Source organism: Oreochromis niloticus, linkage group LG11 (genome assembly GCF_001858045.2).
Source record: "Oreochromis niloticus isolate F11D_XX linkage group LG11, O_niloticus_UMD_NMBU, whole genome shotgun sequence".
Classification (NCBI taxonomy): domain Eukaryota; kingdom Metazoa; phylum Chordata; class Actinopteri; order Cichliformes; family Cichlidae; genus Oreochromis; species Oreochromis niloticus.
Genome location: NC_031976.2, coordinates 36,087,813 through 36,111,802, shown reverse-complemented (window position 1 = coordinate 36,111,802; position 23,990 = coordinate 36,087,813). Strand labels below are relative to the sequence as shown.

Below are 23,990 nucleotides of genomic sequence, written 5' to 3'. Positions count from 1 at the left end.
ATGTTCACTGTACTACGTGTTCAACACATATATAAGAAACAAATCTGTTTATAAATGTTCAGGTGGTTTCTTTTTCATCACATATAACCATTAACAGTAGTTATATGATGTGTACACAAGAATTTATTAACCATCAAATACTGCAGAAGAAAATGATCAGTCACACAGTATTTATAAAGGATGAATGTACATCCTGACTCTGAAAAATGAAGCCAGTCCTGATGACTAGATTTATTACACTGAAAATCTTATTTATGTTATTTACAAAACATATTGGTCAATGTGTAATTTCTTTCATATACAATTCTAGAGACTTGCACGTACAGCTAAAGGGTTTGTGAAGGTGGTTATCTCACAGCAGACAGAAACTCTCAGACTGATTCTTTTCAAAATGCAAAACAAACAAAGCAGTGACTTCTTGGACTTTCAGTTTATTTACAGGCAGACAGGGATACTGAAGAATATGCCATATGAATGAGTGAATGTCACAAACTGCCTGTTCATCATGTTTTGTGTTGATTTGCAGAGCCTAAGATCAGCTTTGCAGCATGTTGTTTATATGCTGTACCACTAGGGGGCAGTGTGACAAACAGCCAGTCTTGCCTGTGCTGTAGTTGGTCATTCAGTCAGCTGTGGAGAAGAGCAAACTGTAAACTGAAGGTTAAAACAATGAGGTGTGTCCACTGCAGCCACTGTCAGTGCTTTTCATGCTGTCAGTCTGACATCTCCATCATCAGCATCCTCAGTCTAATTTATACATAATCCCTCCTCTGCACATCTGGAAAGCTATCAACTTTATATTAATTATAAAACAAACACTCTTTTTTTTTCTTTTACAATAGTTGCAAACATTTTGGAGAGCTAGATTTATTACATTGAAAATCTTATTTATGTTATTTATATAACATATTGGTCAATGTGTAATTTCTTTTAAATACAATTCTAGAGACGTGCACATACAGCTAAAGGGTTTGTGAAGGTGGTTATCTCACAGCAGACAGAAACTCTCAGACTGATTCTCTTCAAAATGCAAAACAAACAAAGCAGTGACTTCTTGGACTTTCAGTTTCACTGGCGGTCAGGGATACTGAAGAATATGCCATATGAATGAGTGAATGTCACAAACTGCCTGGTTTCTCTTTCTAGGCTCTTTTGTCCGATCACACCAAGTGTTAGTGATAGTTTTTAACACTTCATACTGTCATCTAACTATAGTGACTTCTGGGGAACCATAAAACAGACATGGCAGCATCATGGGTGACGTCATCGGTCTTAGGTTCATCATCTGTATACAGTCTATGCGTGAAAAGCAAAAACGGCTAATGATCATTTCTATTGTGTGTTTCTGAACAATGAGAAAATCTTGGAGCAGATTTCATGAATAATTGGCACTTGCCCCCGGAGGTTAGATCAGCAGACTCAGCTCCTTCATGGATCAATTCACATATTTTAGACTATTTCTGGATTTTTGTCATCAGTCATGTACCAGCTGAAACTTCATAAAACTCCTGCCCCCGACTTTCCAAGCCTGTGATGTTAATTTTGATCCAGCTGTTTCCACGTTTTCACTATCTTTGCTGCCTGCTGAAACTCTTCTGATTACAACAACGATCTATCTGAGCTGTATTTTCCACCTGCACACTCACGCTAAACTTACTCTTTTTTTCCAGGTATTATCCCTCTGGAGCACTTATTCCTGAAAATTTCCAAAACACACACACTTACACATCAAGGTCTGGAGGCCAACCGAAGGCAAAAACAACTCCCAGTCTCCCTCCAGACCTCCCCCCTCTCTTCCAAACCTCCTCTCTGCCCTATCCCTCCTTCTTTTCCCTCCTCTCTCAGTCCCCTCGCTGTCACAGTTTTTCCACTTTCCTTGGCTCCACTTTACGACCCTCCCTCGTTTGGAAGAAACTGCTCTCCTTATTTTTTCTCTCTCTCACTTGTGAATGTTTATCCGGCTTGAAGATTTTTCTAAGTGTATGGGCTCTCTAAAGCAAACGTCGTTTTTCTTCACAGTTTCGTCCTCGGAAGTCGCTTTTTAGGTGAAATATTTCAGCTGCAGAGAGTCTGCGTGTTCCTGGATGCCAAGGTGAGTAAAAAGCTGTCAGCGAGATAAAAAAAAACAAAAAACAAAAAAACTAAACTAAACTAAACAAATATAATTTATTGCTTATTGATCTGTCAATGAATCCGCTTTTGTTTAATAGCTTACTCGTACACGTAGCGTGTAGGTATGTGCTGTTATTGGCAGTAGCGCAGCATGCATGCGCCCCAGATGGTGAAAACGTCAGTTAGTCTCATGAAATAAAACAAGTATAAATTAAATATAATTCATTGAGTTAAATGCCGAGTATAAATCACTGCAATAATATAAGAATATGCAGTATAATATTCGTGGAGTTTTACTTTTGGTACTTCATTTTCAGACAATGTGCACATACTTTTACTGGTCGTGTTTTCATTTATTCACGTTTCTGAAAGTGTCTTTACATTTCTTTGAATACTTTCATCAGATAATGTGCATCAATATTCAATAAAATCTCCCGTAAATATGCAGATTACCACTTTCATACCGCTACATTACAACATAATACACATTTGAACTTTATTAGTGAGCTTGTTCTCTAAGTGAGATTTCACGTTTGTATGTCCTGAATGTATTTTGTATGTTGAATCATAATCACCAACAGTAAAGTCGTCTGTTGGGTACCATGAAGGTGTTGGAGCTGAATTATGTAGTTGCTTTCTTCTGTTCTAAAAATAATATCTGAAAGCGTGATACAGATTTTGACCTCATTTTGAGCTGCTTCATGAAGCAGCTCAAAATGAGGTCGTTTTTGACAGAAAATGTACGTTTTTGTGTTTTGGCAGATTTGAAATCACATTTTGACGTTTTTGTCTTCATTCATGTGAAATGCATGGTGTACACTGAGCTTTGGAAAAGAGGTCACTAACAAAGAAAGCATACACTCCCTATACTGGAACAATCTCAAACTTATGACTGATTATTAGACATAAAATACTTTTGAAGGTCCACATTTGTTGGTCAATATTTGTAACACAAGATAAAATATCAAAATGCACCCTGTGTTTAAACAGATACATAAAGAAAAACTTGGCTTTTAAGGTCTAACTGTGTAATTAAGCTGAATGAAAAGCATTTAATTGATCCTGACGAGTTCTATTCTGTATATTTATTGTGATTGCTGTAACCTCAGGCTGTTAAGGTTCTGGGTTCAAACACCAGGAAATCTCGGGAAGGCTTGAACCCAGAACTGCATGATTTTTCTTTTGGTGTCCAAAAACATCCATGTTAAATGTTGAGACAGATGAAGCTTTGAGTGGACGATAAGATCAGAAAAGCTTTGTGGAAATGTCAGAACAATTAAATTAATTGATAGTCTGCACCTGTAAGGTCTGACTGGTAGAAAAGGAAAGTTGCAAACCACCAACAACATGCTACCTGAAAATAAAAGATAAAATAAGGGAGTTTATTTTCTAAAAGTATGTATTTATAAGTTTGTTCATCAGAAAAGATTATTCTTGTCCTACATACAAACTGTCAATTCAGTTCAATTCAATTTTATTTATACAGCGCCAAATCACAGCAACAGTCGCCCCAAGGCCCTTTATATTGTAAGGTAGCCCATACAAAAATACATACAGAGAAAAACCCAACAATCATATGATCCCCTGTGAGCAAGCTCTTTGGTGACAGTGGGAAGGAAAAACGTGTTTTTAACAGGAAGAAACCTCCAGCAGTCATGTCACATAACATCTGCCATATATCAGTCATACTTTTTTCTTTTTAATTAAAGCACTTGTTCAAATGAACTCCTGGCGTTGTGTCACCACTTCATGCACTTGCACACTTTTCCTCTCGGGTGTGTTTTTTTTTTCTTGGCGTCTCTGCCTCTGCTTTGAAAACTCGTCCAACTACTATCAAGAGAGAGCATGACTCAAAAAAAGCTCCGCTCGTCTGGCATGTTTCCTCCATCAATTCATCGCAAAGGAAGTTGCTGGGAGTAGTTCTGCTCTTTTCTCATCTTCCTCTGTTCTGTTTGATCTTCATTAAGTCGTTCAGATTTAATCCCTGTTCTGGAGCACCTCTGGGTCACAGAGGAGCCGTGATTCAAGCCAGTGAAACGTGGCGGCGAGGTGGCTGCAGCCAGCAGTGCTGCGTGTGTGTACAGCGCACACATCCTGATGTGATGGTGTGTAAGTCAGCGTTCGTGTCCTGTCAGTGAAGTTAATCAGATGAGGCAGATGGAGTGTTTTCTCTGCAGATGTGAGAGGGTGCAGTGGATTGTTTCTCTTTTTTTGGGCATGTGTGAAGTCAGTAACACAATAATGGATGTTTATAGCACTCTGATATGAAAGAGTGCGTTGATTAAAAGGAATTTGATTACACTGATCATTTCCTCATTTTGACTGATTTAAAAGGAGAGAGTGCAGCACATTTTGGGAGGGAGGGGGACGAGGGGGTCACCAGCTGAGCCACTGGATTAAAGGGAAACCAGTGTAGAAACGTGGCTTGATGACAAATTGACATGTTTATAGTTTAGAGCTTTGAAATGTTGAACTCCTGCACATGCATGTGCACTGTTTTGGAAACAAAATGCACGTTTCTTTTCCTCTGTGGAGATGTAAAATCAGCATAAATCACCATAAATCCAACAGTTATTGTCTGTGACTTGTGAATGAAAAGCTTTTTGATTAAGGGGCCCTGACATCTTTCGACTCATAAACATCTGCATGGAAGGTGAGATATGATTAACTATCAGAGTAAATCTCAGCCACCTGGTCTGGACTCCTGACCTCACATCTGCTCTGGCAACTGAAACACCTCAGGAAGTCTCTGACTGCAGACTGAACTCTGTGTGTCTACAAATACTCCTAAAAGCTCATTTTTAAAGCTCATATTTAATCAATAAGTTATATTCTGCCTGTTAAAAACTCACTGAAATGGGTCGTCTTTGTTTTCCGTCAGTGCCCTCATATGGAATCCTCATTGGCTGACAGAGTGTCTGCCCTCTTGCAGACTGTTTCAGCTATCAGTGGCATATTAGTGACCCATTTTTTCTCTCTGGTCAAGCAACAAAAATCGTCTCCAGTCTGACAGCTGGAGACCCGGCTGATTGAACATCTGTTTGTCCAGGAGAGGACTTGATTTCAGGCAGGCTATTGGATTTGTTTTGGTGAGAGATGACACCAGCTAGAGACACAAAGAGGTGAAGTGGAAATAGAGAAAAAAAGGGCTCAGTTCAAGTTACTGGATGCTTTTCTAAAATTTATTGTGCGACCACATGGGGCAGCCGGAGTGTCTGCACATTGTCTTTTGAAAGTCACTCCTTCCTGATGGCCACTCACCACAATGTAACATCACAGTCTGAAGGCTTTGTTTGCATTAGCCATCGAAGCACGGCTGCTACCATATAGAGTTACGTGCACGCTTGCAGATTAGTCTTTTGCACGTTGATGCTCGGAGCTGCGCTGGTGCCATCTTCGATTAGGAGTTACGCCCTGACTTTACCTGGGCTTATATGAAATATATCTCAACATCACACAACATAACACAAAATTTGCTGCAGATATTTGTAGGTGTGACTCTCTACACTGGGTGTAGTGGACTCATGAGGTGATTTAATAATATCGTAATGCCTCTCACTGTGATGTATGCCTTAAGCAGAAACCTCTGTGGCTGCGAAATAAAGAAAGTGCTACAAACTAGTTCCTCCTCTAGAGTCTGGCTCCAAAAGTGAGTCAGTCCTCGTAAACCTCCATTGCCCAACTTTACAGTAGAAATAATATGTCTGCAGACTAGTGCAATGTTGTGTTTGCGCATATTAGAAAACCCTCTAAAGCAGTGGGCTGCTCACTTTATTCTTTAGTCCTTTGATAACACTTAGATTACTTTCCATATCTGCAAGTCTTCTTGGGTCAAAGGGATGTAAATGTGACGTTGAGACGTTGTGTATCTGCCTGTCATCTTTGACTGGTCTGCTGAGATTTCAGATTACAATACAACAAATACGCTTGTGGCTGCTGTGCTATCTCCAGCTGTCTGTAACAGATAATCAAGGCTTAGGTCTACATTTCACTAACAACACTTAATCTCTAATTTCATAAAGGCAGATGTCAAAGTGAAGGTTTGAAATGGGTGACATCATGGCCATCAGAACATTACAAGTTATGAATTTAACTGTGGATCTGTTAGGCTTAATAAATGATGCCAGTGTAGGGAACTGAGATGGGTGCTGTGTTGGTGCGGACCGCCAACAATGGGAAACTTTAGTGTCCGGATGTTTTTCTTCCTGGATGATGAGGACCAGTTTCTGTGCTTGTTCAGAACGGATTAATTCAGATTAACTAACTAATTAATTGATTAACTGACTTCTTTTTTTCATGTCTTGCTGAGTAATTTCCATTATGCATTATCCTCACATTTTTATTTTAGCCAAAAACAAACTGGGAAGTCAACTCATCCTAGGCAGATCACATAAATGTTAAAATTTGCATTCTTAATATAAAACAACTACTCAGTAAACATGATTTTCTTCTAGGTTTGGTGACTTTTGGTTACAAATAAGTAATACTATATTTTTCACTCAAGCAGTTCCAGAGATTGAGGTTAAATATGTTCACATAAATCATTAAAAACACCGTCTATGATTACGTTAAATAACTATTCTACTCATGCTCTCCTTTTTACGCACTGGCGACGGAGTCTTCTCTATTAAAGTTCAGAAGATGTAAAAAGTGGCCTGTATGAACTTAAAAAAGTTATTTGATGTAAAAATAGTCGTCAGGACAACGACAAAGAGCAAAGAGAATTCAAAAGAAGGTGACGCTGGTTGAATATTCCTACCACAGGCTTATATAAGGCTTCCAACCCCATGTGCTTTGCAGCCGTGCAAATAATTTGGAGCAGATTGGACTGTGGCCCTCCAGCTCAGGGGGTTTGGGTCGCTCGCTCTGCTCTGGCGCTGGAACAGCTTCATTGGGCCTCGGCTCAAATAACCAATTATAAAAAGTAGAGGTCGAGGGGTTTGGAGCTGGAAATGAAGGAGGAGCCAGGGGCGGGTTGAGTGACCACAGACTACTTGTACTGTGGTGAGGGTCTTTCCTGAAGTTGCTTATGTCGGTGGTTGTTCTTGGTGGTGGGTGGAGCAGCCGTGGAGACATTGTTCATTAAGATTTGGTGGGCTTTCGCTGGTGTCTGTGTCTTTGTAGGATGGCTGGAACCAAGTGAAATTTGAGATGTAGAATTAGAAGAAATATGGTACCAAGTTCACAGCCCAGGAGGCTTCTCGCTCTTTGTCTCCACCACTGTGATGAAAACGAGGTTGTGTTTTTGTTATTGTTTGTTTTCATAGCCGCTGAAATCAGCCGTGCAGATGGCAGACAATGTTTATTTTGTCAGCCATAAGACAAAATATGACTTAACCATGCAAGATGAGAGGTTTGCATGTGAAAAACAAATGGCCTTTATGTCATGCTTGGCACCACGTGGACATGAACTGCTAGAACTCTCGATGTTTTTCTTGAGTTCAAACCCAGATCCACTCCACCATCTGTGTTAAACTCCCAGTCGTCCATCTTGCGCTTTATGAGAGACGTATTTTCTTTTTTTTTCTACTTCGTTTTTTTCAGGCCACTTCTGAAAGACAAACTTAGGCCCCAAAATAGACAAGATGACAGATTATCACTATTTGTCAGCATACCCATTATTCAAAACAACACAATCTCTGTGTGGAAAAAAAGAGTTCTTTGTGGGGGAAAAAAGGACACACTGAAGCCAAGTGGCGCTTGCTGTTGGAAAATGTGAGAGCAGCAGGTCTGATAACACCTTTCAAGGATTCTCTTTTATGTGTCTCACTTTTTTCTAACCTCAATTTATTTTGTTTACATGCCGGAGGAAGCGAACGTTGAGATGCAGACCTGGATGTACATTCAAGATGTTTCCTATCTGCTTCCTATTGTTTGTCCCAGTTTTCATTCCTGTGGTGCTCTGCCATAATGAGTGAAGACAGAGCAGAGGCAGAGTGGACCTGTGGGGCTTGAAAATGAGTTTTTCTTTTGCCCTGTGCATGAAAATCTAAGAGGTAGAGAGCTGGAGTTACGAGCTGCAGACAGATGATAATGAACCAGAGATTTGTAGTCAGTTAAAAAGTAATAAGAAAAGCATGCTATCTTCAAAGACATAATAATCAGTAAAGTGCTGATAAGATACTCAGCGGTAGCTTTTGAGTTTGCAGTGTGTTAACCACAAAATTGCTCTCTTGGGTTGCTCGTTAATTGGTAAATAGTTGAAACTAATTTCCAGCAGTAGTTGAAAAGCCTGGAGAATCCTCACTGTGATGGAAAAAAGAACCTCAGTGACTCACAGATAACCTGCTGTGTTTCCCGCTGCTTCTGTTTGCCTCTGGGCATCCCAAAAAAGAAAAAGTGTTAACAGTTTCCCCTCGACTTGGTTTCCTCCAGTCGTGAACATCATCACAAGATGACAGGCTCCTGCACCCTCTCTCCCTCCTGCCATCCTCAGTGTTTGCCCTCCCATGGTGTTGTTTGCCCAGGATGTCCTGTGCGGTGGCTTGACTCTGGCTCTTCTCTCCTCTTTGCTCCCCGTCTTCCTGCTGTGTTGGACAGATATGAGTGTGTCATTGCAAGAAGCCCCAAGAGACAAATGTGTTGCACAATGCAGATGACCATGCCAGGGCTTTCAATTAACTACAGCACATTCTGCAGAGCCCACTTTCATCTTTCGTTAGCCGCGAGGCAGCCAAACAAAGTGAATTAATGGCACCACCTGTGGGGGCTGAAACAGTTTCAGTCTAGCGACACTGCTGGGAAAAGCACGGAGAAACAGACTAAGTAAAGGAACATCTTGGAGAGTTCACCTTCAGGGTAGCACACGTGGCTCAAGTTTTTCAGTGAAGAAAATAAGGCTCGAACTTCCAGATGCTTGCAGAATGAGGCCCATCTGGAGAGAGGGAGCTTTGGGGCTATATGTGAAAAAATGGCTCTAAAGTGATCACTTTAATAAGTTACAGGTTTCCACCTAGTCCTCCAGAAAGGCAGCACACCATGTGCCAGTGGTAGGACTATAAATCACACTCTTAACTTTTAGGAATTTACTGTCCTGAGCTGGACTTCCTGAAAATACAGATAGAGGAGCAAAGCCAGAAGAGATAATGACTGAAAATGACTCTGGTGAACTGTACCTGTCCTGGCCTGTTGGTGCTGCTGCGTGTATTAATGTTGGTCCAGGACCTTAGTGTTATCTGGGTACCATAGTTACGTCGGACCACATTGAGAATCCATTGAGATGCACATCTGTCTTCCAGGATGCTACTCTCACTTAACCTCGCGTGATGGCTCTGCCACCCTTCACACACAGGTTTGTTTGGTAAATAACTGATTCACAGCTGGACGTACAAGTGCTGCAGTAACCACGCAGGAGAAAAAAGAACTGAGTGGACCTTATACAGTTTTGAAAAGTTGACATTTATCTAAAAAGATAGATATAAAGTACTGAAATACATAATAACGCTCCAAAGTCGAAAAATTGCCAAAAAGTGTGCATAACAGATGAATGTAGCTTTAAAACTGGTGTTACTCTTAGATTCAAGATTCAAGAAGTTTATTGTCATATACACCGCAAAACACAAGTGGCTACGCAGAGCAATGAAATTCTTCCCTTCACACAAATAAATAAACAACTAACTAAAATAAAGAATAAACTTAATTCTAAGCATAGAAAATAGTAAATAAAGTAAAACAGCTAAAAAGATAAATATAATGCTGCAAATTGTTCGCTGAAGTATGAATAAACAACTGAAACTGCTAGCTCAAGATGTCAGATAAAGAAAAAGAAAATGATGATAAAAATTATTAATAAAAGCTTAAAAATTATTGTCTAGAAGTTCTGCGGCTAGGAGTTAAAATTAACAGATAAAGGTATGGATGAAGAAATTTTTGGGTTTAGCAAATATAGCTAAACTAACTAGGCAAAATGATTAATTAAAAGAAGTTTTTTAGCTAAAAGTACGGCCGGCAGTTAAAATTTTTAGCTGAAAATTTGGATGGACAAACAGTTTGCAAAATTTACTGGATAAAAAGTTAAACTTTCAAGTCAAAAATAATAACATATTATAACTGATAAATGAACGAAGTACAGATTTAGTTTTAAATGATTGCAAATGGACACATTTGCAATGTGGCGTAGATAAAAACTCCCTTTGAGGAGTATGTGGTGAACCTTGAAAGCACCAAGTTAAGTCTTATTTCAGGTCAGTCCTTGGAACAAATAGCAGAGAAAAACATCAACAACAACAACAGAAACAGATAGCCACTAGAGCTCAAATCGTTTCCAGCTTGTAGCAGCTGCAAAGAGAAGAAAGCTGCCATCCACTCACATTAGATGTGTTGTCTTAATCAAAACCAGATGTGGCATGGTTAAAATCTGTTACTGTAAATGGCTCGCTGTTTCATACTGCAGTGACTCAAAGACTCGCATAAAAGCTGCTGCATGGGAACGTTATCCGCAGATGAAATATGTTCTTAAATCTACTGTCACAGTGAGGATCATGCTTCCCATGATGTTACTCAGACGCCACAGACATTCAGAGGGATCAGTATAATGCCGTTGGTCACCAGACCCCCCAAGAAGGCCACATTTTACCCGAAATAATAAAAAACAAAAGCCTTGTCACAACTGTTTTTATACAGCGGGTCCTGATCTGTATTATCGAGAGCCCTAAAATAATTGTATAATTTTGAAACTTGTTCAGCTTCTGTGCTTGTAGCTGTTGTGGAGATTGATCTCCAAACGAGCTCGGCCACCACGAGGGCGAAGACCGCAAGCCGTAAGCAATCTGCACGCTCTTCAGCCAAAACAAAAGACATAATGGAAAAAAGAGAAAGCCTGTGTCCCTGGGTGCATTGAGATACATGGAAGCAGGCCAGGTCTGTGCGTGCACATCTGTGTTTATGACGGTGTTGAATGGTGAGTTTTGTGCTGACTTGGCTCTTTGCGGTGCTTTCAGTGGTTCAGAGTTTTCCGTTAGTGGCTGCGGTGTGATCGCCCGTTTCCCCTTGTAAGAAACTACAAGTCAAACAAGTGATTGGAGAATTGCATGCCAGCGATACATCAGCAGTCAGTAAAACAGATTGAGATTGAGTTTGCATATCTCACCGCACTTGATAAACATCCAGATGTGCACAATGCAAAGACTACAGCTATTATAAAAGAGTCTCGTGTTACAGCCATTATGAAAGCATGTCAATATTTGATGTGCTAGTAAAATATTTGCTAACACCAGCCTCAACATTTCTTGAGGCTGGTGTTATGAAGTTATTTGTCTTAGTCCAAATGAGCATGCCAGAACAAACAGCATGCTAATTCCACTCACAGCACTTTAAGACTTCCTTGTCTTCTAACGCACGGGCACCAGCAGCTACTCAGACCTGATAACTAACGCTATCCCTGCATGGTCTGACTACATTGTGCAGAGCTTCTTATCATGTCAGGAATGTTTGGCTTTTTTGGTGTTTAAATTCCCCAAGAGTGTTTGGGGGATGAATCAAATCATTGTGTGTTTGTCAGGTATAAAACTTTGTACCAGCCAGTACTAATCCCAGCTCTGGAGAAACTGCTACAGCTGTCTTTTTGTTCTTTATTCAGTTTTTTATTTGTTTTCATTTTTTGGCTTGTTTGATTTCTTGTTTGTTTGTAAGTCTGGACAGAGAGTCTGTGATAAAGATTAGTCGACTTATTGTGGAGGACAGTTCAGCCACGACTCTGGTGTCCTCTGTGCTCTTAGTATTTCTTCAGAGCTTTGAGGTATTTGGGGGCTTTTGGTGTGTTTTATCCTCCTGAATCATTCTCCACTAACATGCATGTCTCTGAGGATGTCTCTGTTTCTCACTGAATAATTCATCTTTCTTCTGATTGTGTAATCATTTCTGAGATACCTGATCTTGTGTTGTTGGATCTAAACTTCACAAACCCTCATTCCAGCACTTCTCTGACTCTGGGAAAGCAGCATGGCAGTCAGACGTCTATCATTTTCTTTAAATTATGATGTTTTGAACAAACGAGTTAACATGATCACAGTTTTCGTCTTGGTCAGTTTTACATGTCAGAAATTGTGTTTTGAAATGTTTCTAAACCTGCTAAAACACCCAAACGATTTCTTTTAAAAACAAATTTATGTCATCTCAGAGTCGTGGAGTCTGCTGTTAATAGATTAAATGAAAAAAGAGGACTCAGAACTTCTCTAAACAGCTGGTTGCTAGTTGTCAGCAGATGATATTTAAAACATGAGTAAAAAGGTCATTTGTTTGGGACTGTTTTTGTAGGGCTAAAACAAACTAGACCTTTGTAATGGAACAGGATGTTATACCAAATACTGCGTCGCATTAAAGTACAGTCTCTGATGAAGGGAGCATGCTGCCCAGTGCAACAGTGTGTACAGTGATGGGTTTGTAGTAGTTTTCGGACAACAGGGGATTTCATAGACTTTGGTTACACATTTAGTAGTAATATTAGCTCATTGTTGGTTTTGGATGTTTTTACATTACAGTAAGAAAATTATTTAACATTGCCAAATGGATCCTTGTCAGATACATTAAGAACACTTATTGATGTTTGCACTGATAGGGAGAAATGAATTTAAACAGTACTGTAATGGAGCCACACAAAATTAATTAAGAAGACATCCAGGATATCGTCCAACAGCGACAAAGATCAACACAAGTCCAAATAAGCGTTACAGAGAGGCCTAAACAAGTGATCGTGCACGCATTCAATGGTTGCTTGTTTGTCTGTTTAATCCAATTAGAGACGTTATTCTCTGATAAAGGAGCTACTCAGAGACATCACTAACAACTAGAGTTGGTGAACTCTCTAAGACTTCCCTTGAGGCTTTCTTTGTTTTCATTGGCTCACCCCAAAATTTCAAAGGCGCTCGACCCTGTGCCCTGTTCTATATATACGGCGTGCTAATAAAAATGAATCAAAAGTGTTGGTTGTAGTTTCATGATGGGAAGATCAGCTTAAGACACAGCAGCTGTGTTTCCCACAACTTTCTGACCCTGAACGAAGAGGACAGAAAATTTGTTTGAGGCAATAATTAAGTGAAAAGAAACATCTTAAGATTAAAGAAATCAAATTTCATGGTGGAGAAACAACAATGGAGCAGAGCCTCTGATGTTTAAAGAGAATTAGGACCAAAACATCAGAGGATAGTGTGATTAAATGTTACTGAGATCCTGGAGACAGTGTGAAGTGTCAGGGAGGTGTCACCACAAATCAGATTAAATTCCACATAAAAACCTTTGCAGTGTGGTGACTGTATATGGTAGAGAATGAACACCCGCAAAGATGGGAACCTCCTTGGAAGTAGAAAAAAATCAATGGTTGCTGCTGATTTTGTTGATGTTTTTAATTTGGGGAACAACTGTGAGCGCTGCCCAGGGTTTGAGTGCCTTACAAGGGGATTGCACAGGTTGCCTGGTGGGAGGCAACCTGTCTACAAACAATCCCACTCTGACTCAGACTGGTTGCAGTCACTCTCTTAGAGAAAGTTTTCAAATAGCTGCCATTTAATTTATAAACATGTTGCCGGCACGTTGCAGTCAATCTGAGTCAAGTCAAGTCAGCTTATTTATAAGCTTGTTAAAAAATAACAAGCATTGACAAAAGCGCGGTACAACTAAAAGAATAAGACAGCAAAAGCAATAAAAATAACACAATGCAGACAAACGGACAGACTAATGTCAAGGCTCAGTTTCAATAAAAATGAGTTTTCACATCAGTGCACATCATCTGTGAGCTGCCAGCAGTTAAAGCTGTTTTTGAAAACAGATGCTAGACCTCCACTATGACCAGTTATCTGTAGGGAACTGAAAAAATGACGGTAAGGTTGAAGAGTTCAGAAAATGGGCTTAACTCACCAGAAATATGCCAAGTTTCAGTCACAAGTAAAAAATCCAAGTCCTGGGAGGTGAAGAAAGCCTCGTTAGCTGTTGAGCTGGTGTTAGGCAGAGCCAGCGTGATCGAGACTGACTGGGATCTCTGACCTAGTCGGGAGGTCCGGTGCCACCGGCTTGATCCCTTGGTAGGGAGGTTCAAGGGAGCACCAGGAGGTGAAGCAAACGTGACTTCAGGACAGAGTTCATAAAAAAAGGGACAAGAATACGACATTAGGGAAGTCAGTCAGCCAACTCATCTGCAACACATCTCATTTCAACAGTGGACTCAACTCAAGTGGTTTCTAACTGGTTGTATTGTGTTATATTCATAGACATTAAGAGCAAGGATGCTGAGCACTTGTGTCATTTTACAGTTAAATTTCTTACAGCATCACTGCTTGTAGAGGAACTGCTGAACTTCTGTATGAATTCTACGACCAATAGAGTTTTTGCATTTTTGCAGCTCTATTGGTTATCACTGCCACATTGTCACAAACAGATCTAACTGCATGTAACTGCCACCTTCATCTTGGTGAATTCCAAACTGTTCACAGACCGATGTCGTCTGATTGCATTTTGTTGCTGCTCTTTTTGTTTGTTACAACAAAGTTTCTTCCAAGACGGCAGCTGACTGCAAGTGGTCGCAGACCTGCTGCGTGCCATCCAAGGCAACGAAACGGCAACATGTTTACACATGGCTGTGATCATTTTGTCCATGCCGTGGTAACATCACACAACCAAATGATTACAAAGCATAAATGTAAAAGTTCAAATTTCAGCCTTGGAAATCACCTCCTTTTTGATAAATAACTGAAGAATAATTGAGGCCATTTCAGAGCTGCCACAATTTAAATAATTGCTATTTTTCTAGCTAAAAGGCTCAAATATGAGAATTTACATTATTAAAAAAAATATTTTGGAACATAGGGAGTCTTGAGGATGTCAGCTTACGCTCCAGGATATTGAGTCACTGAGTAATTACAGTGTAAATCTTTTATAATTTCTCTGCTTCTATAAACTAATCAGATATAATTCAGTCGCACTGATATTGATTTATGAAATTAAGTTCGATTAGCCCAGTCATTACAGAGTGGTCTTTTCTCTTGTTGTTTTTTGTGTTTTAGCAGTTTGTTCCTTAAACGTTCAGCAGATATTTGGAGTGTAGAAATAAATAAAATTTGAAGTAAACTAGGAAAAAATAGAAGATTTGATTCAATTCAGGGATGTTGTTTTACAGAACAATGAATTATAGGAAAACACTTAAGAAATACATTCATACTCAGAGTTTAGAGCGTTTCCTGAATAGCTGCGGTGGGGCAGACAGACAGTAGTGAGCAGGAAGAGATGGAGAGGAAGTCCACATCTGAATCAACAACTGGCGTTTGATTCCATCAGATCAGTCAGGTGCCGCAGCCATTAGAAATATCCTGCTCAGATAGTTGCAGCATGAGCCACTGAAGTCTGAAATTACTATTGCTATTATGTGGTCAATGATTGGATTTAGTTCAAGACTCTGTGGTTACAGGGATGCTTCACAGTCAGTCCAAAGTCATCCTCTCCTAATTTATTTGGTGGGGAAAACGAATTGTGCCAATGAAATTACTTTCTATATTTTCTAATTTTAAGGGTTTTAAGGTAGTTTAAACAATCCAACCAGAACACTCGTCTTTGTTGCTCCCACATCTCAGTGAGTACTTTTTATAGTACAGAGATTTTTAATTCTATGTAGAACGGTAGCGTGGAACAAAAGGAAGAAGTGACACAAAACTTGTCATATTGCTGAATCCAACTTATTTTCCCTTTGACTAAAAAAAGCGAGAGTTGGCCTTTTGACAAACACAGTCACAAACAGCTGTATGTCAAAGGTCAGAGACTCGTGTTTGAATACGTATGAAATCCTCCCCATGGATGCTGATTTCTTATGCAACAAACATCATATTTTCCCACATAAAACAAGTGACTTTTCCAAAGCTTCTCGTGTTCGTTTTTCTTACGAGCAGCCTTGTAATGTTGAGGCTTTTCTCCGTTCTTACTGTGCCCATTTACAATGCAAAGCTATGTTTTTTGGTCACAGTTTGTGTTTTTTTTTACAAGGACTTTGCTCCAGCGTGATCCACAGAGCATTAGAGGACATATAATTACAGCGCTGTATGGTCATGTCCCCCAGAAACCTCAGCTAAGGCCTCCATTTTGGGTTTTCCACCATTTTCACTCACTAAAGTTTGCATAAGACTCTTGTTTTAAACACAGGCCAGACATGACTTCAATCCAAGGTGTTCGAGTCTGTGTTTGTATTTATTTTGGTCCACAGAGGTGAGTCAGGGTATTTGTCACACTGTTTTAGTTTGTCTTTGTCGACCTCTCTGACTTCTCTGACCAATGAAACCACAGTCATCCTGCCTGCGGTTTTGGTCTGGAGTGTGGCGGACCAGGCGGCAGTTTGCACCGTGGCTCTGTGTACGAGTGCACGAGCCTCAAACGTGTTGGAGCAATGCAGCAGGGAGAGCGAAGGGGGAGCGAAAGGATTTCAACTGGCAAAAAGCCCAGCCCATCACAAAAAACCCGAAACAGAGTTTCAGCATAAACCACATCAGATGGCAGACATCTGCACAAAGTAAACAGTCTAATAGGGCTTATACTGTGATAGTAGAAATGCAAGACCCACACCAGCAAAAATGACTGTTGTCAGATCCCAGATATGCTTCAGATCAAATCCGGTGCCATCATCTAGGTGACATAACTCCTGAGTAAATGTATTCTAATAGGAAAGTTGGAAAAGTGAACGAAAACGGGATTTGTTTTGGTTCTCAGCAAGGTAGCCGTTCATGTTTCAGCAGCAATACAGCAAAATACTTATTTGTTTCATGCTTAAGAACACCGCTGCAGGACTTTCATGGATAGAACCTGGTCAGGGCTCTGTGTATGGCTTATTTAGTTAGTTCCACATACACAACAGTGGCAGGACAGATGAAAGTTTTACAGTTTTACTCATGCTTACGTTTGCTAGCACCATCTTACATTGTTACCTCAGGGTTGGTGGGGCTGCTACGACTTTCAGAGTGTGAAATCCAAGTTTAGGAATCGTTCCAGTTGAAAATTCTGAATCACCAAAACGAGTCTGGTATTTGTTTGGGTCCAGCAGGATTTTTTTCACAATGAGAACATCATTACCTAAATGACCAACCAATCACTTCATGTATGACTTGTATTTACCTCAGATGACAAAAGGATGAAGCCAGATGACATTATCAAAGCCTGCAGGGGAAGGAGCCTGCTGTGGACTGCTGGCTCCACAAAATGTTTCACTTAAAAAAAAAGGGTGACTCTTGCTTGTGACTTTTACGCTTTAAATTTGCTTTCAAAATAAAGAAAACACGATCAGTTCAGGTTCTTTCAGTGTTGTTGCAGTTGCTGCTGTTTGCTGGTAGAAGTCTGGCCTCCAACTCTGTGTGAACTTGTGTTGATGTGCTCGACAAGTGGGCCAAAACAAAAGCAGCACTATAGTGACCTTATCACACCAACCTCTGTTATCCACTGACTCTGTTCTCTGTCAGCGTGGTGACAGAGGCTGTGACAACAACTGCACCACCTCCTGAGCTCGCTCATGAAGTGGCTGTCCAACAAAAACACACACAAACACTCACAGATAGCATCTAAAAACTAGTTTATTCTGAGGGAATAAAGGGAAAAGGTGTGGTTGTCACATTATATCCATTTAATCCTATCGAGTCTTAAATCTGTTTCTGCTTTATAACACATAAATAGCTTAAACGTTTGTGTCTTTTGTATCCAAGCTTTGAGATTACAAACCTTAGATTTCATTATAATTGTGGAGGTTTTTATTAATGGTTATGTTATTTATGTTTAAATCTAAATGTCTGTGTTTGTGTGATGGAGTTTTCCATGTTTGTCTGGCTTAGAAAGATGTTAAAGTGATATAGGAGTTCAGATTTTGACGAGTAGTAGGCAACAAAAAAACAAGCCTTTTTTGGCAATTAAAAATCCAAGATACCCAAAGTCCAGAAGGCAAAACAGAACAGGAGTCTGACAAGGAGCTCAGTGAACTAATAATAGACACACAGAGAGCAACAGACAATCTGATGAGGACAACGGGAAACACAAAACTATATGTATGTATATGTAGGCATGATTGGTGATGAGATACACGTAGGAACATACACAAACAGATGAAATTCATGAGGACGGCAGCAATAATAGGATGTAAAACCAAAACAAGGCACGAGAAAACTTTCAAACTAAAGAATAACCAAAAGACTTACATGCAGACATGAAGGTCTGCACCAAACATGAAACCAAGAACACGAAGAAACACAAGAAATATAGCAGAGACCACGAGTCTGCAGGGGAGCTGATACAAATGCTTTCTGTCAATGAGTAGATGTGCGCAGAAATAAAGTTTTCCTTCATGATAATAAACTGGTCATGGAGATTATTCTATTCTATTGGCCACCAAGGAGCTGGCAGTATTGTAACGCCTGTGTAGAGTACAGCACTATGACAGACACTGTAAACTTACTCACAAATCCAGCTGCTGTAACGTTACTGTAATTTAACAATAAACCTGCAGTTTATCAAAGAGCTGCATTTCAGAAGTTTGATGTTTTGCTTCTGTGTAGAGTTTCTCTTGAAGGAAAAGCAGTGAAAGAAAGTAAAGTAATGTTCAAGAGACACAATTAACCTCAGCTCTGGGAATCTAAACCTGAATGAATATAACAGGGGGCCAAGAGGAGGGGGTACATAGTGAGTCCTGCTTTTCTCAGTTAAATAAATTACCCCAGACCACAAGCCCGAGGCTGCCAAATGAAAACTGGCCTGATGTTGGCACACAGATGACACAGGGCTGACATGATTACTTTATATTTTCCAGCAGCTCCCCTAATTAAGAGAGCTTTAAAGGGACTCGAACCCGAGGACAGATTGGCAGACGGCGCTGGGCATCTGCCGTTGCATTCAAAGGGCCTGTTGGTAAGAAGAAGTCTTTTGCAGAGGAGGATTCAAATTATTTATTCCCATGTTATTACTGGAAACTCTAGCAAAACTGAGGTTTAAGATCTGCTGACATAATTATAAGATTGAGTTGCAGAGTACGGGGTCAAATGAAGACAATTTAACTGCCTGAGAAAAGCAGACAAAAGAAACAGACTTTGCAAAGGTGTGCAACTTCTACAGTTCAGGAACTCTCCACCCGGTTGCATCAATCTCGCAGATAGCAAACAGCCTAGAGCTCAATCAGCAAAATTCAGACTTCCCAAGATTTCTGCAAGGCCTCAACCCTCCACTCTCCCTCACTAGATCATCCTTTTGTCATGCAACTCCCCCGAGATCCGTCAGCTGCATTTGAGCTGCCAAGAGTTTTCCACTTAAGCACTTTTTTTTTCCAGTGTGGGGGTTCTGCTTTTGTGGCAGGGTACCGACTTTTACCGTATACCGAGGCTTTACAGTAACCAGAGTGAAATGTGTTGATGTAGGCGTTGCATAACATTAATAATGTGGCAGAACTGACAACTACCGCAAAATCTGTGGGTGTGTTTTTAAGATGTTCTTCTGACACTACATTTTTGGGTGGGGCACTGTGGATTTTTAAGGGTCTCCACCCTCCCCCCCTACACCAACACCCACCCAACATGAGGCATGGCAGCAACTGCAGAGTGTGTGCCAGGCTCGTCGCGGTCGAAGCAATCCTGCGCGCCAAGACGATAACCCAGATGCAAGGGATTATGGGTTTTATATTCAGTTTACAGTAACTCTGGTGTAATGTGAGGGTGGGATTGGGAGCTGGGGGAGAGGGGGCTGTGGCTGCGGTCGGTGTGTCACATCGAGGTTTCTGTCAGTTTCTGCCCTCCAGCAGTTTTCATACATTTGTTATTGCAGGAGCTGAACTGTAAATTTGCAGCGCTGCAGCTTTCGTCTCCTGCAGAGGGTATTTTGTGATACCCGCGATGATCACAATCAGAGGGCGATCATTTAAACCTCCTTAAGACTGCGATACACACCGCAACTTTATTGGCCAACTTTTAAGTGTAATGGCACACAGCAGCCCTTTAATCATGTGCAGTGCGATCAACATGTTGCCAAGAAACATTTGACTTGATTTTTATGCTTTTGGTCTTCGTCTCTTTGTCTTTTGCTGGAGGTTTGGCCAGTTTATAATTCTCAAAAATTGACTTTTTAATGTCAGGGGCCTTTAAAGGGCGTGCATTTAGCCACGGGCTCCCATAAGTAAGAATTTTTCTCTATGAGCGCAATTTGTGAAGATTTTGACTTTTGGTTCTTTCTGTGTGAGCAGACAAAGAGCTGGGGAAGAAAGTCTGATACAGCACTAATGACTGTTCATTTCTGCTCTCTCATTGTTCTAATGGCATTATAATGGAGTTTAACCACTCCTTATCCCTCCCTTTGGGAACCACTGGTTGATTAAATCACTCCCTAAACTTCAGCTGTATGTAGATGCATCAGCTGCGCCGTGCTTACTTTCAAGCTGTCCACCACTGCAGGGACTTACTGTCTCATTAGAGCTGCAATCAGTTATCCAAGAGATTAGAAACACTCAGAAAACACTCAGATAATTCATTATTTTTCTACTTCTGTATTTCTACTGTGATGACAATGTTACAGAAATCATTTCAGAAAAAAGTAATAAAAAACACCTGCCTTTACTTAAATAGGCTTCCAAGTTTTAGATTTAATTTCTAAAATAAAATTAATAATAATGTTTTCCAAAACTTTCTTAATTAAATGCATCTTTTTTGGTATTATACAGCAACATCTAGTTAGAGTTTTGTTTTCTATTAAAAAAGTCTCCAGAGGAAATAAGCTTTCTGCTCTGGTTTTTTTTCCAGCATCGTCAGATGAGCCGGTTTTATTAGTGATCTTATTGTGAACAGTTTTAAATCGAACGTTAAACTGTGGTGGGGATCTGCTTTTGATATTACTTACTTTGTACCTGGGTAGCATGAAACAAGACATAAATTACCTGCAGTTTGATTCATGCGACTCTGCCACACAAAAATGCATCCCACCTGCAGGATTCATGACTCTGGAGGGAAAGTCAGGAAGACAGCCTACAGTATTTCACCGTGCTGCTTTCCTTTAGTAGCCTCGTGGACTTTTTTCAAGAGCTTTAAAATATTGTTCAGAATAGAGTCATGCTAGTTTTTATGCTATTGATTTTGACGTCTGGAAAACCAGCAGAACCCAGACGCAGCTTTAAAAAATAGAAAAAGTCTTGACATATGGAGGCATATTTTGTAGATTCTCTGTCTGAATCTGACATCACAGCACCCCGACAGCTTGTATTTGGCAGCATTGTCTCTCTCTGCTCTCTTTGCTGCGGCCAATGAGTTATATCATCAGCTTTTCTTATTTTTATTTTTTAATTTGCTTTTCCTTTCCTCTTTGACTTTCCCTTCCAGTGCCTGACTAATATTTTCTACCTCAGTCAGCTCTGCAGCTGTGGAGAAACTAATGCAGAGACAGAAATCTGTGGTTAGATGGAAATCAGTGTCATGTGCTTTGTTTCAGATGTCACTAGAGTCTAGTATTAAACCTAGCATTAATATTAGCACCGCTGCCTGTTGCTCTTACAGTGGTGCAGGAACTCATTTAGAAGATGATTCACTCCCTTATTTGCTGAAATCCAGAGTCATTTAGACCGAGCGCCGTCATTAATCCTGAGATAGACTCACTGAGACCGTCTTCCTGTAAAGGTCATTCAGGCAAGTTGTAGTTATGTTTTAAAATTAGACAGCTGATAGCAGTCATGTGAATAAGTGCATGTAAAATGTGTTCTTCTGTGGTCACCTTTAGCTGCAACGTTAACGATATCCACATGAAAACAGCTTTACCTTCTTTTACCTGCGTAACAAACAGAATAGTTCACAAACATGCGTTTCATCCAGAAGCTACACAATAACATTACTGACAGACATGCAATGCTGAGCACGCAGGATCACATGTTTGCTTCTTTAGCAATACGTCTTCTTTTATTAAAAGAGGAAAACGTTTTTAATAAACAGTCGAAATCTTGCTGAAACACAGGCTGAAAAAAATTTGCTCACACATTTACAAAAAAAGCTCCCAAATGATGTGTTATGTCCTAAAATCATGAGCTGATTTCTTGTAAAATAGTCATTTTCTTGTAGATTTGTAAGTTTTTTCTCTTTAATTTTTGTTTGCTCTCATAAATTTATGACTTTAATCTAAAACATTCTGATTTTCTGGTAGTTCCACTTTGTTTTTTTTAATCTTACCTTAAACAACCTAAATAGGGCAGTTTCACTTTTACATTCAGGAGCTGATAAATTAAAATTGATAAATATATGTTATTGATGTGACTAGGTGTGACTAGGTTTTTACAGTTTTGCGTACTTTAGGGGTTTAAACAACAGAAGACACAAAAGTAGGCTGATTTCACAGTCCAATCAAACCCAAAAAAGAGTAAAATAAGCTCATTTCTAAACCACACAGAATGCATGAGAACCTCACCGGGTTATAGTCCAGTACATGCTGAACTGGGTCCTAAATTTTGCAACATTTTCACTAATAATTGCTGTAAAAAGGTGTAAATTGCTTCATAAATGTCACCAGAACAATGAAAAAAGGGTGACTCACAAACCCCGCTTAGTGTGTCCCCTCCAGTGCTAGCCCTGTGGGTGCATTCACTGTCATTACTCTTTATTATCTTGTCAGTCTGATGGGAATATTATCTGTTAATAAAATGGCTTTGTTGCATGAAGTCAAATGAAAATTATTTTAGGGTTGTCAGCACTTACAGATCCTGAAGGGCCTGTGATTGAAACTGAATATGGTAATAACATGAGTACAAATGTCTGGTGAGATTAATATAAAAGCAGTGCATCTGTTTTCATTTGGGCTCTGTTTTCTCTGAAGCCCCTGTGCAGTGGTGGAAGAAGCATCGGTTGGACTTCTCACAGCATTCTGCAGTCGGTGCAACGCGTGTGTGCACGAGCGGGACGCTGTTGACAGTGTGAGTGAAGAGAGGCTGCGTGAATTAGCAAAATATCCTCAGATTCTAAAAATACTTCAGCTTATGGGACTCATTTGATGTGTAATGTCTCCAGAACATGAGAACACACGAACGGCGTTTGAAGCAGTGTGTGTGTGTGTGTGTGTGTGTGTGTGTGTGTGTGTGTGTGTGTGTGTGTGTGTGTGAGCGTACGCTCGTGTATGGCACTTTGCTTATTTTCTATTGGTTTATAGAGCCACATGAAAGTTTCCCTACGCTCAGTAAGATTGTCTGCTTTTTTCATCACAAACACAACCAAAAATATGTTGGCGCAGTCGCTACTATTGTGGGTTTTTTACTGATTCTGGTCCAGATTTTACATTATGTGTCCAGTGGATTCGAACTGTAGAGGTGTGTACATATTACTGCCAGCTAGCTGTTAGCCCAATGCATCAAATAGGAGTGGAAAAAGGTTTATGATACATAATGCACGCTTTTGTGCTGCAGCCAAACTTGTCCAAGTGAAAAGGTTCAGGACTGCAGTCTGGAAAAAGCTCAAGGAAAATAATGGTTGCTCACGGCTGAATGTAATGGAGTAGAAGGTCATTCTGTGAGGAGGAGGAGGAGAGAAGAAGAATCAGTCTGTCCACTGGTCGAGTGGAGGTGCTTTCTCTAAAAGTACCTGCCCTTCTTTGTTTCACTAAAAACAAGCAGGGTTGCCTCCCTGAAGACTTCCAGATGATGATACTACCACCTGGAGCTCTAGGCGTCTCCCTGCTCCACCTTTCCTCTGTAGGTAACTTCAACATGCAACGCAAACAGCGAGCAACTTCCAAACAGCACCATCTGCGCTCATTACGCGCTCTTTCTCACTGTTTAAGAATTCCCATGCGGTTTGAAGCTTTTCTCTAATGAAGCACAATTAAAATGAAAAGAAGGTAATGAAAAATATTTACCCCCACTCCAATGAAGTGGCTTGGGAAGTTGATGACTGCTCTTAATAAAAGCCATATGCCTGTTCTTA

General features: G+C 40.2%; 1 protein-coding gene across 3 annotated transcripts in view; it reads left to right on the top strand.

Moving 5' to 3' along the window:
- The first annotated feature begins 1,829 nt into the window (after window positions 1-1,829).
- pear1 (platelet endothelial aggregation receptor 1) overlaps window positions 1,830-23,990 on the top strand; it is a 58,810-nt gene continuing 36,649 nt past the window's right edge. The window contains exon 1 of one of the 3 annotated variants that reach the window (XM_019364481.2): window positions 1,830-2,092. In XM_019364481.2, coding sequence (XP_019220026.1) covers window positions 2,085-2,092 — 8 coding nt within the window. In that variant the 5' untranslated portion in view covers window positions 1,830-2,084. Of the gene's footprint in view, window positions 2,093-22,917; window positions 22,988-23,990 lie in introns of those variants that run through there. The other 2 variants (XM_005456088.4, XM_019364480.2) reach the window with 2 other exon arrangements.